We start from the raw sequence: 16,877 nt of genomic DNA, 5'->3' as shown, positions 1-16,877 counted from the left end.
CTTCTGGTGTGTCTTTAAATGATCTGGGAACTTAAAAGGACAATTTCTTTTAGACATGTAAACATTATGATGACTAAGTTTACAGGCTCAGCCTCCACCTCCTAGTCTCCCACCCAAGTTGGATGAGGTATTTACTCTAAATGCTCATGAGGACACAGTACTTCCTGGGACCGAGAGTTATTCTTTAATTCATTCATTTGCCCATGACTTATTCAAACATCTAATCATTACTTTGCTCATTCAGTGAACATCCATCCACCCATCTATATGGGTGTATACTAAGCACCTACCAGGATGCAAGTCTCAGGAGACTTAGCTCAGACCAAACCCCACCTATAGCATTGTTTCCACAGCTATGACTTTTAAATAGCCAATCTAAGACAAGAAAAGTATCTCTCCATCAGAGAATAATTTATCTCTTCTAGATCTTCTAGAGGAAAGTAGAATTGGAAAATTCCTCTAGCACTTCACCACTAATGGTGGCTCTTACAGTCTGGATGGAGAGGTTGGGATGGTGGGTTAAGTGAGATATACTTGAAAGAGTAAAAATGTATAAGAAGATTTAAAAGGGAGGGAATAGGAGGAATGATGTCTCCTGTACATATGCCCAGTGAATACCACAGAGAAAAGTAAATGGAATCTCGAGGCTTAAAGCTCTCATTTTCTTCTCACATTTCCCTTTCAAGGAAAGACAAATGTCCATACTAATGATGAGCCTTAATGCACAAAAGATTTAAGGGTCATTTATTTATATTTCAGATATAAACATTGACTCTGAGCCTGCAATGCTAACTTTTCTCTCCAGGGCTGAGATGGGCTCCATGAGAAGCCACACAGTAGAGATGCCAGATTGAAGTCTGAAGGCAAGAACTACAAAAAGATTCTTGGCACTGAGGAGTGGGAGAGAAGTTATTTTCTTCACACTTTTCTCTGTATCCTCTCATTCTGGCCACTGCTAACTCTCGCCCTGTCTAGCACTGTCATGGAAGCTGGAATCCTTAGCTGTTTGGGAGAAGAGAAAAGAAAGCCAAAGTAGTGACAGCACAAGGAAGGGATGCTGCAATGACCACCTGGCTAGGTGCACTACTTCTGCTATCGGTGGGACAATGGCTTCTTGGGAGTTTCTGTACCAGAAGAGTTTAGACTCCAGTTTCTACCTCATTCAGCACTTAGAGCATATTACATTTTGCAGGTATGGTCTTGTTTATGTGTCTGTTCCTCATCTACCTGACTCTGGTCTTATGGGAAAGCATCTTACCTTCCTCTTTGTTGTATGCCTTCTCATGGTTAATATAATGGTTGTGTCTAGTAGGTCCTTGGCAGCTCATTTTGAGAGTGGTAGTGGTGACTGTGGTAGCAATGGGGGTGGTGATGATGATGCTGGTGATTGTATGATTATCTTCACTAAGGGATGCAAACAGAAATGTTCCCAGGGAGATTTCAGATGGTGGCTTCACCTCATCATTAAGACATCCCATCCTCTTCCCCTGTATTCCTTAGATGGAAACCTTCTCATCCTTAAGATGTATGAAAATGCCATCTCTTCTTAGAAAGTCTTTACCAGTTTCCCTAAGTATAATCAATTTCTCCCTTTCCCCTGCAAGTTCATAATGCCGCTAAAATAATACAATCACCCTAGTGAGTTATTTATGAACCTGTTTCCTCTACTTAATTTTGGGCTCCATGAGGAAAGGGACTCCAAAGTATTCAACTACCTCTTCAGGTTTATACTTGACACTTAGTTGACATTGTATAAATCTGTATTGTCCAATATAGTAGCCACATGAGACACTTTACATTTAAATTGATTAAAATAAACAAAATAAAAAATTCAGTCCCTCTGACACTAGCCACATTTCAAGTGTTCAATAGCCACATGGGATGGCATAGATACAGAACATTTTCATCATTGCTGAAAGTTCTATTGGACAGTGCTGCAAAAAAAATGTTTATAAAATTGAATTAATTTTTCATATAGTCATGTATTTATTAGGCTGTCTCATACTTAATTAAAGTTGGGCCTACACAATTCATAAGCCACCATGGACTTCCACAGCTTTACTGGTCTTGGTATTCTACCCTCTTCATCTTGTAGATAAAGAAACATATCCAGAAAGAGAAAGAGATCTACTTGCCAGGATCTTATGGCGCATTAGAGACAGAAACTGTTTTACTGGTTTGAATCCCCCCACACCAGCACTGGCCTTAGCATACATATTGCTGAGTGAAAGAATGAACAAATTGGGAAAATCCCAGTTTTTCTTATCCCCTGCCTAACTCTTCCCATTTTACCCCATTGTCTGCCAGCTATGTGGGCCAAAAAGAACAGCTGTTTCAATATTTTTGCACCTCAAAAGTCATAATGAGCCTGAGGAACCATAGGAAAATGCCATGTTGGCAGAACTTGCCCTAAATGCCTCTTCCCTGCCCCCAAATCTCCCAATTACCTGTCTCCATGTGTTGCCCCCATCGGAAGAGATGAACACACTGATATCAGTATACGAGAGCTCTGGGCCAATATTGCCTGAAACAGAAGCAGATCATTTGAAATTGTCGGGCACTTTACAGATTACTTGTGCTTGGAGCTGGGGGAAGGGGTAGCAGAGAGCAAAGGTTTTCCAAGTTATGTTTAGAGTAGATTTGTACAGTCTTTCTTGAAGTCGTGTCAAAAACCCAGTGGGAAGATAACCCAAAATGGTGGGGGAGAAATGAATAAATAAATTATATGACAGGAATGCATCTTCAAATGGTAAGACTCGAAGACCAAATATTGATTAGCTTGGATCTTTGGAACTCTTCCTCTTGTATAGCAGCAGTCTCTTCAAAGTTGATCTTGATGGTGGAAAAGGATGGAAGTGTAGACGTGCACGAAGTTGGGCCTGAGAATATCTTTCTCCTCATATCTGATACTAGCCCAAGAAAGTCTGATGTGTATATATGGGTGTGTGTGTCTATTCATATCTGTGTGTTTCCAACTTATACTCATCAATATGTTTCTTGAGTGTCAGGCAGATGAATAATCCAATAGTATAGACTATGTAACCAAAATTAGAAAGTGCCCATAATGAACCTATCTAAATGACAAAAACAGATGCACAGGCACAGAGAATAGACTTGTGGTTGCCGAAGGGGAAGAGGAAGGGAGATAAATGGACTGGGAGTTTGGGGTTAATAGATACAAACTATTACACTTAGAATGAATAAACAACAAGATCCTACTGTGTTGGATATAGGAAATATATCCAGTCACCTAGGTTAGACCATGATAGAAAATAATGTAAGAAAGAACATATATGCATGTGTGTATGACTGAGGCACTTTGCTATATAGCAGGAATTGGCATGTTGTAAATCATCTGTACTTTAACAGAATTTTTTACTAACATTAGAAAGTGCCCAGAATAAGATGATTATACTCATCAGACCATGGCCATCAAGCATGGTTTATACCTAAATTGACCACACCTACCACTCCCTTCATGCACCTTTCCCCTCTCCTTCCTCTTTTTCTCCCCTTTGGACTTCATCATCCTGTGGTTATGTTTATTGAAAAAAGAAAGTGGTTATGATTTTCTAGTCCATCTGTATTGCCCAAGTTGCCCTACATACTCTCCAAGCCTAGAATGATGCTCCAAACTTGGAATTTAGTCCCTCAGCAAATAATTACGGAAGGGATGAATGAGTGAACAAATGATTAAATCATGTTCTGATATTGATGCACATTTGGGGAGGTCTTAAGAATCAGGAAAGTACCCTAAACATGTAAGAATTTATCACTGAGGCTGATATTTTTTCTTTAAAAATAGCAGGAAGGGAATGTTAGCTCCCACACATCTGTAGCCTAAATAAGAGCACAATAAAAATGCAATAATGAAAATGTTAATTGAGCTCCTGACATTTAATGCTTCAAAATGAGAAATTAAAGCCAGGCTACAGCTTGTCAAGCTCCCATCAGCATCAGGGAGCACACAGCTAGCCAACTTGTTTTGACACTCAGGCTTCCAAAAATAACCCTGAGGCTCAGAGCTCAGGCAGTAGGTACCAGTGGAGTGGGGAGAGGCATAGTGAGCAGCTCTGAAGAGCTACATCTAGAATCTGGAACTCAGGTCTTCCAATCCAGGTTCTGGAAAACACGGATGAATAAAGAAAATAGGGATAGGCAGAGAATGTCAACTGGGGTCCTTTACAGATGGCTGCCCAGAGCATTGTGCTAATAAGGATTCTGAAGCCATATTCAGTTTCAACAGAATAGAGTTTGGTGATCCATTAGTAATGCCTACTTAGGGTGGTAGAGAGAGAGAGCAGGAAAATAGTACCCCCAGGGCTAGAATTTGCAAGCCCTGTCATGGCTTCTTGGGATTTGTCTCATCATTTCTTACCCAATTTAAGGGCTGGTTCTGCCTACGTCTTTAGCCTCTCCTTGAAAGCTTGACCAGATTGATTTTGGAGGCACAGTGGTGGTGAGAATTCAAGGCTCACAGTGAAGTCTGTTTTGGAAAGATCTTCTGTCAATTGAAAGGCTAGTTGAAAGAAATGCTGTTGATCACAGGGACCAGAAAGTCATTTCCCAGAGGAAAGGAGAGAAAAGAGGTGTCCAGAATGATTTCATCATTGAACACATTCAGTCCTTTAGAGGACTGTGAGAGTGAAGTCTCTGATTGGGCTAGTCCGGGTTACAGTGTCAGAGAAGGAAGATTTGAAGAATGTGCCTCAGAGGCTACAGTGGAACTGGAAGGGCACTTCCCAAGGTGGCCTCCGGCCAGGCTGGAGGAAAAGGTAGCTGGTCCCCACTGAAGTGGTATGATAGAAGAGAGAAACAAGGAGAGGGATGAAAAAGAGGGAGTGCTTCTCAACAACAGCTTAGATGGTAAACCACAGAGGTCCTGGTGCCCTTTGGGGCAGCTGTAGACAACATGCTTTTAGTCCCACATCTTCCCAAGTGAAAGACAGAGACGGAGATATCGTCCGGGATTAGAGATAATTTTCTCGTCACCACTGATGCCCACTCAGAGTCAGTAAGTAGAGGAGGAAGCAGACAGTGCACAAGCCACTTTAAGGAGGGAAAGCACCACTATGGAGGAACCAACACAAGGGTACAGGCATTCAGAGTGGGTAGGAAGTGTGGCAGGGAGCATGGGTAGCTGTGAAGCTGGTATGTGAAGGGACTCAGGGCTAGGTCTAGCTGAATGGCTATTGGGTAGATTAGACTTGGAGCCAGAGGGAGTGTGGGCATGACCATGGCACCTGTTCATCCTGCCCTCCATCTCATCATCTGTAAATCAAGGGGAAGAATAACCACCTATTCTGCATCATAAGGTCATGTGCATTCAAAGTGAGTTGCACACCTTAAGGCCCTGGGAAGATGTGATTCCTTGATCCCTAGCTGAAGATCACAATGGTAAGGATATTTAGAATGCTAGTGTTTCTGTTAGCTCAAAGCCATCATTAAAGTCTCCAAACTAGCATCCAATCTGCCTTCTGAAATGGTCTCAACAGAAGTTAGAGATGGATCCCTGGGTAGGCACACATCCCTGCAGCTTCCCCAAGACCTCATTTCCAGGAGAGGTGGGAAGAGGTAGTGAGTAGTGGGAGTCGAGAGGAGAAAGGCCAGGGTTATGAACACTTGAAAGCAGGCCAAATGCATGGATGTGGAAAAGGGTCCTGTTGAGACAGGCCCTGTACAGGCCACTGAAGGCACCCTTGGCTAATTTCCTAATGATTTTTCCCAGTAGGAAACAACCTCTCAGGGGAAGCAGGCAAGCAGGGTCAAGACAAGTTGGAAATGAGGTGTGTGCGGGTGATCTAGGATCAGGATTTGGCAGCTGTGTTACATTCCTCTCAATGCAAAATGCCACACAGAGCAACAAGAGTTACAAAGGGGAAAGTAAAGGAATTAGTAAATTCTCATATATATACAGATGCAAAGAGTTTCAAAATCAAATGTGTAATGCCTACATGTTTGCTAGTTCATAAAGTCTTAACATTAGACTTTAGAGGCACATGATAATTACAGGCAATAACAACCATAACTAATTCTCCCAACCATGCTCTGAGCCCTTGCTGGATTTTGTAGACACACTCCTCCCCCTCTATGTTCTGCAACACCCTCACAAGGTAGAAATAAGACTTGATTTACAGAAGAGGAAAATGAAGCTCAAAGGTTAAAGAACTAAGCCAAATTCCTAAGGCTATGTCAGAGTTCAGCTTGAAAAGCAGGACTCCTGAGTGTATTCAGCCATTCTGTGGATGCATAATATTGATGGATTCTATTGAAGGTGATGTGCAAACTACATTCTCCTGGTGCAACAAGAGCAGTTCTAAATTTCTATAATATTAATGATGATATAGGTAACATGTAGTGAGCATTCAGTATGCCCTAGACACTATTTTGAGCTCTTTAAATCCATTGCTTCATTTAGTATTCAGATTCTACTATGTCAGCACTATTATTCCCACTTTGCCAATGAAAACAGACAGTTGGGGTGGTTAAGCCACATGGAACAATGCCTGGCTACATAGTTAGTGTTTAAATAATGTTAGATTTTCTTATTGATTACTGCTGTCCAAGGTTACTTCCACAAGAGGGGTCCAGAGCCTCCTATGGGCTTTGAGGAAAGGCAGAGTATGTAGCAGTCTCAGAGGTGGGGGTTCAAACTGGCATGGATTATGGAGTGTGGAGATCAGTCCTCCAGTCAGGAGAATAGCAATAGAGCCTGCCCTTATCCCTCACTGTCCTGGGATCCCTGAAGCCAGTGGTGTTAAGTATGGCGGATCTGATTCCTACCAGGTTGAGAGGAGTGACTGAGACATCAGAAGACTATGAGAGCTGTCAGTCTGATGGGAGTGGTCACTGGTGGTATTTGAAAGTTCATGCAGTTGGAAGCTGAAGAAGGAAGTGAGGTCTAGGAGAACAGCAACTTCAGGGGCCAGGGCTTCAGGTTGATGAGAGAAAACAGACTAAGCCATCTCAGAAAGTCTCTGTGAATTTATCTGCTTTGATTAGCAAAAAGCTGCCTAATACCAGAGCTCTAACTTGGAAGATTAGAGGCCCGCCTTGCTTTATGCCATCAATGTATTCCTGAAAAGGTGTATGCAAATCAAATGCATACTAATCAAGCACATTCCCCCAGAGACTTTCATTTTCATCTCAGAGTTGTTTTATCTTCCTTTCTGATTGATGTTCAGTGGACAGTGGTTTCAACAATGCAACCTGGAGTTTTTCTGCCCTTTCCCCCAGGCTCTCAGCCAAGTGGTTAATCATGTGTAAACAAACCTTTACATGCACCAGAGACCTCCTGATTAAAAACAGCTCTGAGGTGAAACCCTTTGTAAAGAATTCTCTGTGTAAAGAGAAAACTACCCCAACTTATACTGGGTGGGCTAGGAAGTTGATATATCACATTTTCTTAAAGTGAGAATTCTCTACTAAAAACAACCTTGCTGATCAGTCAATTTACTTGGAGAGGAACTCTTGGCTCTCACTAAGCACAGTGGACTAACCTCTCACCATGTAGGATGGTGCATTTACCAAGAGTTACAACTGTCTGGAGTTCTTTTGCTGGGTTACTAGATTAGCCTTGGAGTTCCACGAATCCTGCCTATTATGTGGGAAGAGTGCCCATAGCATTTAGTTGATGCTCAAATGATTCCAATGAGGTCATAACATCTTCCAGAGGCCCTCAGTGAGGAAGAAGCCCAGGGAATGCCTTTCTTACCTGTAGCCACCACGAGCCCTGGAGCTGTCTCCTTGCTGGAGATTCTTCCTGAGGAATACGGATTTTCAGAGATTTGCAAGTGTAGGTGTAGGGAGCAGAAGGGCTACAATGGAAAAGAAGAAAGTAGCTTCATTCCAGGAAACTCCTGACATGCACTCCTGTCCCACCGGAGATGGGGCTCTCTTGTGTTCAGCTTCCAGAACAGCAAAGGTCAGATGTGAGCCACTCACTTAGCTTTGGGCAGGGGTCATCTCTCCCTGAACAGCCTATATGCTCACATCAGAAGCTGCCCTGAGCACCACCCATAGGCCTGTGCTGGTCCCCACTCCCATAACAAGGATATGCCGCTCTCCCTCACCCCCACCCATCCATCAAGTTCCAGCTCATGGTCAGTCAAACAAAACCTCTGTGACCATTCCTTTGCACAGGATGACACTGACCTTCTCCCACATCTGATGCTGACCATCATACTCTGGTTCTTGGAGCTCTAGGGGGCCAGGGGGAGCAGTGAAATGGGGAAGCTAAGGGGGAGTCTCAGGTCCCCTATCCTCTTCTTCAATCAGGTAGTCTGTTTCTGCTTTATGTATTTGGCTCCTGTTTGTAATTTCACTTCAAATTTTACTTAAAATGTTTGAAGCCATGATCTAAAACTCATGTAAGTTTGTGTTCTTTTTTTTGTTTTTTGTTTTTTTTTTTTTTGTCTTTTTTTGCTATTCCTTGGGCCGCTCCCGTGGCATATGGAAGTTCCCAGGCTAGGGGTCGAATCGGAGCTGTAGCCACCGGCCTAAGTTTGTGTTCTTTATTCATTTACTTGTTCCTCCCTATGTGAGCTTCTATAAAAGGATTGGGGATTTATAGAGATGTAGGGCCCATAATAAATAAAAATGAGCACATTGTGAAACTGGGAAAAAGAGAAAATTAGGTTAATAAAATAAGATGAATCCATGGGTGAGGTTTGGGGAAAAAAGTTCTTGCTATGACCAGTTCCCAGAGGTAGGCAGGCATCTGTCTCTGACCTCCCTAGGACCCTAAACCAAAAACATGGAGCTAGACTTAAAACTACAAAATGGAAAATATCCTTTTTTTCCTATTTAACACTAGATTTCCAGTTTTTAACATAATGTCTAGAATATGATATATGGTTGATAAACCTTTTTAGTAAGTGGTAAAAGGCAACTTATTTTGTGAAGGAGAAACATAACCATTTCTGAGTCCTTGAAAACATTTCTCACATAGGTTTTCTGTAAGCAGTCACTGAGGGTTGTGAATTTCACTGTTAATTACCTTTCTTCCCTCCCCATCTCTCACTGCAGCCCCTGAGGACAGAGACAGTATCTTATACATCATGTCTTCCATGGTGGCCACCCTAATATTCCATACAGCTGGAACCCTGAGAATGGGAGAGATTAACTATTGCTCCATGTGGACCTACCAGCCTGACATTTCTTGGGCTTCCAAGGCAACTCTTGCTTACCTTGACCACTATCAAGCACTTATCAAACTGTATCATATCAGCATCAGCTAATAGGTATTTACCCACTACTGAGCTCTGTTTGGAATCCTTAGCCCCTGGTTCTTTCTCTTGTGTTTACTTATCTTAGTAGGAGTTGGAGCACATAGTATATTCTCAGTAAAAGCTTGTGGAATTCAGCAGAACTTTCCCTCCAAGTGATAAGGCAGTCTGTGTCCACAAATCAATGCCCTGGAAGTTATAGGAAATCCCTGTCCAGCACCAGCCAGTTTCCAAGGCCTCCTTGAAGGAATTTATCCATCCCCAGCATCCCCAGTGTAACCAGCCTGCCCTGTGGTCTCACGTGAGGCTGAGGGACTGACCAGCAGACAGTGTACAGGGCTTCCTCTCAGGTCCACATCTGGAGCTTGCAGTAGACGCCAATCCCTGCCCTTGTTGTACGTGATGTATGTCTTCACCTGGTCATCCACCTTCTTGTTTGCCAGGAATATCCCTTTGATACCTGCTACCTAGGAAAAAAGGTGGGACATGGAGAAACATGTTGGGCCAAAACACCTATAGTTTGGGAGAATCCCTAGGAGAAGCCCCAGCATTTTCCACAGCATGTTGGGGGTACAAAAGAGGAAAAGGTGAAGGGCATGGTGACAAATGTCATATACCACGTGGTGTCGGAGAAGTTTAAGTTCCCCTCTGTTCCCTACCCCCACAAACCAAAAGCCCCACTCCCCTCTTAGTCATCTGCTTTTCCCTACTCTACAAGTCTCTGCACAGTATTCAGAGGACACCTTATCCTTAATCAACGATCAACATTCCCTTTGGGGTGGGAGTGGTTGATGACAACCGAGGGAGCTACTCCTTCCAGAGAACATTAGGGATTAACAGGTACACATTACTATATGTGAAACAGATGACCAACAAGGACCTACTGTGTAGCACAGGAAATTCAATTCAATACCTTATAATACCTTATAATGCAAAACAATCCAAAAAAGAATATATAAAAGAACATATTGTATATATTTCAATTATATAGATACATTATATAAAATATATTACTTAAAATAATACATATGATATATATCATATATAACATATATAAAATGTATGTAAAATACATAACTGAATCATTTTACTGTACATTTGAAACATTGTAAACTATACTTCAATAAAAGTTAAAAATAAATGAATAAATAAATAAATGAGAGCATGGCATTTTGCTCAGAAAGGGCTTATAGACAGGTTTGCAAAGCATCAAGGTATAATTCATAGTTGTAGAAGTCCAGGTGTCCTGATTCGAGGCAAGGCAGATATTTTTAGGCAGATGACCCAGCTTGGAGACCAGGCCCTGTCTCTGGCTGTCCCACTATATCACTATGTGACTTTTGGGTAATTCCCATACCATCTTTGGGTTGAAAGAGGTGGAATAAAAAATTCCTTTCCTTTTTTTTTTCCTCAGTCACCTATAAAGGATACCACAGATAACAAAGAGAACTATTGCCAGGGTCCCTGATGTACGGAGGTCTGTATGCCCTTGATATTCTGAAGAGAGAAGAGCATCACTGCAAAACACATAGATAGAGAGCTAGGAGATTTATGATCCAGAAGGGTTGGTTTAAGAGTAAGTACAGATTTGACTCACTTTTATTTCTTCTATGCCTACATCTGGGCAATAAGAGATATTTAGCATGACAACACTCTATGTCAAAGAAAGATTCCCTTCACTTCCTGTTCAAGTTTCAGCATGTTCCAAAGCAAAGGGAGTCCAAATTGTTTAAATATATAAAAACAAGAGGTGGAAGGGCAAGTTTTCTGATAACACTCAGATATGTGAAAATTTTAATTTTAGTTATCCCCATTCTTTGAAGGACATTGAAAATTGAGGTTTACCGCAGTTCTGAGAGGATGCCAGTGGGAGCAAAGGGAAAGAATTTCATGGAAATAAGTTCTTTTTTTTTTCTTTTTTAATAGCATATTTTAGTTGATGAAATAAGAAGTTTTTTTTGTTTTGTTTTGTTTTGTTTTTTTAAGTAACATGACTGGCCTTGAAAGAGAATAGAGAATGAAATGAATGAAAAGAAAAAACAAAACAAAACAAAAACCTCAAAACAACAACAACAATAAAAAATGGACAGAGAATGTCAGGAGGGCAAGAGTATTATCTGGGAAGGATACCACCAGGGGAGTTTGACAAAAAGCCAATAATGGCATTGATTAGATTCCCTAACTAGACCAGAGGGTGGGTAAAGACAAGCCAGCATGTGGGAAGGGCAGTGGTGTCAGAGTCATGCCCTTCCCTGGAGGTACTGTCCCTGCTCTAGCTGCTTAAAATCAGTGTTATTTCAGGAATACTAGTACCTTAACTGCTCATCCAGGGGCTGTGAGGCCCTCAGATCACCCCAGTTTTTAAGACCAGTTGCAAAGGTGTTTCTCTTAAACCTGATTACCAATTATTCCTCACAGAGAATGGAATCTTTGTTTCCTTAGAGCCTTCTCTGCTATTCTTCTTAGACACAGAGCTGGTGCCTTTTCTGTTGGACCACAAGATAATGACTCCATAGCACTCTCTCCTTAAGTCAGCTCACCCCCTTACCCCTGCCCCACCATCCAACATGTACCCAGAGCCTTGCTATCTACTTTCTAGGACACACACAGGTCAGACTCAGACTCCTGAGTCTGCTCATGTGGGGCTTCTGTATCTCCCCCACCGCCATCCCCAGCCCCCAAGCTCAATGCATTCCAGCATGAATTACTAGCCACTTGGTTGCTTCTTGTATTCTTCTGGCATGTTTGGAAAACATAATATGTCAATCTTATACTACCCTACTCCCATTGAGAACTCCACCACTCAGGCAGGTATTTTCTGTGTGCCCCACATAGTCTGAGAGCAAAATCAGGAGAATGGGGATTGAAAAGCTACAGGAAGGAGAGATTTTTAAGGAGCCCATCTGCACTCCTGAAGATATTTCTTTTGCAGTTGCAAATAACACCAAAGAAAACTCTCTCCTGTCTGAAAAAATAAACATACAAACAACAAGAACAATAACAACAGCAAAAAATAGAACACTTTCCACTTGTATTTGGATTGGTAAAAGTTCTAACATTATTGTTGAATTGCCTCTTGGCTCCATCTCTTGCACAAATAGATTATAAGTTTGGAGGGCACCTTACTTTCTGTGTCTTAAGCCAAAAGCTTTCAAATTTTTGAACTGCAACCCAAGTATGTCACAGTCTAGTAGATTCATACCCACACATGTATGTACATAAGTTGCTAAATATATATCTCTGACACACACAAAAGATTCAAGAAACACTACTAAGCCCCACTATATACAATGTAAAGAAGTTGGAGAATGAGACATACACTTTAACTCTTCTCCATCAATAGAGGTACTTGGAATCTGATAGACTTAAATGGGTGTCTTCCCACCGTAGTCTGGAAGCAGACCTGCTTTTTGGCTGCTGTTGGCCCCAAGAGTTTAAGGAGAAAGGTACCAGTTTGTGGTGGTCCCCATAGAAGAGGGTAGTACAAGATATCAGGCCTGCATGGCCCACTTTTCCTCTGGGAATCAATCTGAGGTACAAAGGGACACTGACAGCAGCCCCTTGGCAGAGCACTGAGTCCAGGTGGCACTGTCATCTGTTGTTCACCTCTCTGAGCCCTAAGGACAAGGAATCCAGGGCTCTGCTGGGAAAAGCAATTACCATGGTCTACTTTGGGCTGTCCCTAGAGTTGTTCCTGCGGTGAGCAGCCAATGAAGGTCAGCTTGGGAAAAATGTCCCCTTGGAGTCTATAAGTAGCTATCCACCTGGCCAAGGAAGGACCACAATAAAGGTCATAAAGCAGTGGGTGGAGGGCAGGCACTAGAAACTGGAAATGCAATGAAACACCAGTAAGATAGGCAAAGAGGACAGAACACTAAGGATGGCTCAGAAAGTTTCATTTTCTCCATCCTCAGAGAGGTCAAGATAATTAATCATTAGGAAATTTAAATGAAACTAACAAGTTACCACTAGGTCCCTAAAGGAATGTGTAAACATGCACACATGTGCACAACATGCCCATACACACAGATACACACATACACACAGACACACACACAGAAAACTGATAATTCCATGTGTTGGTGAAGATGTGAAGCATACTAGAAATCACATACATCTCCAGTGGGAATACAAAATAACATTGCCACTTAAGACATAGTTTGGTCAATTTTTATAAACATATACTTACATTTGACCTAGCAATTCCACTACCAGGTATTTACATGTAAGAAAGAAAAACTTAAGTTCACATGAATGTGCACAGAAATTTTATTCAAAATTACACAAAACTGGAAACAACTTGAATGACCTTCAAGTGATGAGTAACTAAACAAATGAGGAAATGCCCAGGCAACACAGTACTACTCAGAAGCAGAAAGAAGGGAGCATTGATTGATATTCAACAATATGGGTGAGTCTCAACGAGCTAAGGGAAAGAAGCTTGACTCAAAAGGCTACCTACTATATAATTTCTCTCATACGAAATCAAGAAAAGGAACTACTGGATGGAGAGAGAGAAATCAGATTGGTTTGCCAGTAACTTTGGATGGGAGGAGGGTGATGACAAATGGGCCGTAAGAGGGGATATTTTGGGACAATATCCTCTGTTTTTTATATCTTGATTATGACTGTAGATGCAAATACTCCTGTCAAAACTCATGGAACCAAAAGGGTACATTTTACTATACATGAACTATATCCCAATTTAAAAAAAAAAAAATGAATGTGAGAAAATGCATAGTAGGAAGTACTTGGGGTGTTTTGCTCAAATAGACGTGGGCTGATTCCAACACAGCTCTACCACTTGTTAGCCCTTTAGATCTGAGCCAAGTTAGCAAATTCTCTGCATCTTTGTACTCTCATGTGGACAACAGGGAATGATATCTACCACAAGGAGATATTGTGATAGATAAGAAAGAGTATATAAACTGTTAAGGGTTGTAATATCAGGGCCACTAGCCACATATGGCTACTGAAAACTTGAAATGTGGACAATGGGACTAAGAAACTGACTTTGAATTTTGTTTAATTTTAACGAATTTAAACTTAACTTTAAAAACCAATACCAGGTCCAGTTATTGGCAAACTTTTAAGTATGTTTGGAATAACTTGAATCTACTTCTACCATAAATTTTATGAAATGTAAATTCTGATCAAGTATTTATGGGGAAAATTTAGCATACGAATTGAGATGTACTTGGGAAGTGTAAATTATACCCAGGATATTGTAGACTTAGTATGACAAGAAAAACCATAGAATACTTCATTAGTAATTTTTCATATTAATCATATACTGAGATGATAGAATTTTGGATATTTTGGCTAAATAAAATATATTATTACAACTATTTTTACCTGTTTCTTTTTACTTTTTTCTATATTTCAAAAAATTTTAAAGTGCATGTGTAGCTGTATTATATATTTATTCAACAATGCCAGTCTAAGGCATTACATGGTGTGCTGTTATTATTACACAGAGTTACAAGTTAGATGAGGAAAATACTGAAGAAAATGCAGCAGCTCAGAGCATGTTTCCATAATATAACTGAGAGTGTTGGAAAGAATATTTGTTACCTGATTTATCAGTGGAGGACAACTAAGAAGAAATGTAGTTTATAGTTAGAGACGTCAAAAAACCACAACAGAGCTCTCTATGAAGAGTGTCATAAGAAGAATGGTGAACACACGTAATGAACTACATTCACCATCAACACCAGCCTTGTTTTGATGGGATGGGCTCTGACGCCTTAAAGAAAAGATTATTATTTGGCCTTCAAGAATTATTTTCTCCCCTGATTATGTAATTACAGCCATGACAATATTGTTCTCTGAGGCAGGAACTGAACAGAACACAAAAGACTCTCTACAACCGGAAATTGCACCCACAGTAAAGGAAAAGCCAAGATCTTCAACGTGAATTCTCAAATAAATTCTCACTTTCTTTGTTCTCTTTTCAATGTCAAGAAGAGGTCTGAGAGTTCCATGTGGAAGATGGAGTGACATGCCATGAGCTTTGAGGGGCCAGAGTCAGCTTGAACCACCTCACATGTGTGTTAACTGAGGGCAAATCTGACATTTCAGACAAGGGAAAACAGACGTAATCATATGTTACATTATAACATAGAGCTAAGGGAAAACAGATGTAATCATACGTTACATTATAATATAGAGCTACAAAATAACTTGGCATAGGGAATACATCATGCATACGATTATCATTTGCTAGATGTAAGGGAAAAATATAGAGAAATACTAGCCCAGAGAATAAATACCCAACTCTTCAGTCAAGCTCTTTACTAGCATCTTTATCCCTTTATCCCTTTTCCAAGGTCATTCAACATTCCAGGAAAATGGACCTCTGCTCATCAGACTGTGGTCCTCTTCTCATGCTAGAACTTTACTAGGCATGCCTTTCTCCTATGCTCTGGCAATTCATCATTTAAACCTTCTCATCTGCAAGTCTCTCCACATTCATCGAGTTAGAATTAACAATTCCTTTTTAGTGATCCTCTAACATGCAGGAATCATATCTCTAACACAAGTTAGTTTGTGATCACTACCCTACTAGAGTCGCTTATATCTTCCCAGGAGCTTGTGAGTCTCATGTACTGGCCTCATCAGACAAAATACACTCCATGAAAGTTTGCTAATTTAGCTGAATTGAATGTGAAAGCTTACTGGATTTCTTTTTTTCCAGCTGTATTACTCAAGGGCATTCAGAGTCCAGAAAAATTATAGTCTCTTTGCTAACTTGCCATATGGTACACAATCTCAGTTTCTATGAGAATCTCCAGTGAAGAAGGTTAAAGTCTAATGATGCCTAGAGACTAATTAAATTGAGCTTTATCTCCAAGTCATAGAATGTATATCCAGGTGCAAAACAGCACCACCCTCTAAAAACCTTCAATATGCTCATGGATATAGATAGTGTCAGGATACAATTTTTTCCCTTGGTATTAAATGCCTTCTAGAATCTGAATCCCAACTACTTATCTAGCACTCATTCGTGTATCTGACAACCATCTATTCTACACAATTAGATGGGTTAGCTTACAGTCTTACAAATCTACACCATCTGTCCAATTCTTGGCTTACGCTATTCTTGGCACTTGGGATAGCTTCCACTTCTTCACTTCTTCCTCCCCAGGGCAAAAGTACTAATAATCAGATTGGTAACACTGAGAAAAAGAACTGGGCATGTACAGCACATCCCTAACTCAACTATTTTCGGGATCTGCCTGCAAAGATCACATCCTCTGTACCTCAATGCTGTGTTGTTAGAGACAGTCTTCCATGGGAGAGATTTTGATTCACTGTTTCTGCCTGTGACTGGATGGATGAGTCCAGTTCTGGGGAGCAGTATTAGTAAGACCACGTCCTCCCACATGCTTTTAAGAACAGGAAAGCTGACATTTGATGTCCTTTTGTCTCACCTTTTTTTTCTGTTTCAACTGGTTTCAATCTCAGGCAGGTAAAAGAGGAACTTTGTTTATTGACCCCTTCAGAGTCCAACAAACTAGAATGCAGGCTCTGAAGGTAAGAACTCTTATTTCTCCTGCTTTCCCCATGGGCTTGAACAAAACGCAGGGTCACAGAAGCCCTGATAAAAATGAATGGAGAACAAGCTTAACAGAATTGGTTTTAGAGACG

General features: G+C 40.9%; 1 protein-coding gene across 2 annotated transcripts in view; it reads right to left on the bottom strand.

The window, feature by feature from the left end:
• SORCS3 (sortilin related VPS10 domain containing receptor 3) overlaps positions 1-16,877 on the bottom strand; it is a 615,258-nt gene that overhangs the window by 96,287 nt on the left and 502,094 nt on the right. For both annotated transcript variants that reach the window (XM_021072812.1, XM_021072813.1), the window contains 3 exons: positions 9,548-9,694; positions 7,715-7,817; positions 2,448-2,524 (listed from right to left, as the gene is read on the bottom strand). In XM_021072812.1, coding sequence (XP_020928471.1) covers positions 2,448-2,524; positions 7,715-7,817; positions 9,548-9,694 — 327 coding nt within the window. The remainder of the gene's footprint in view (positions 1-2,447; positions 2,525-7,714; positions 7,818-9,547; positions 9,695-16,877) is intronic.

Source organism: Sus scrofa, chromosome 14 (genome assembly GCF_000003025.6).
Source record: "Sus scrofa isolate TJ Tabasco breed Duroc chromosome 14, Sscrofa11.1, whole genome shotgun sequence".
Taxonomy (NCBI): Eukaryota; Metazoa; Chordata; class Mammalia; order Artiodactyla; family Suidae; genus Sus; species Sus scrofa.
The sequence above is the reverse complement of the archived record's forward strand: the minus strand, read 5'-3'. Positions and strand labels throughout refer to the sequence as shown.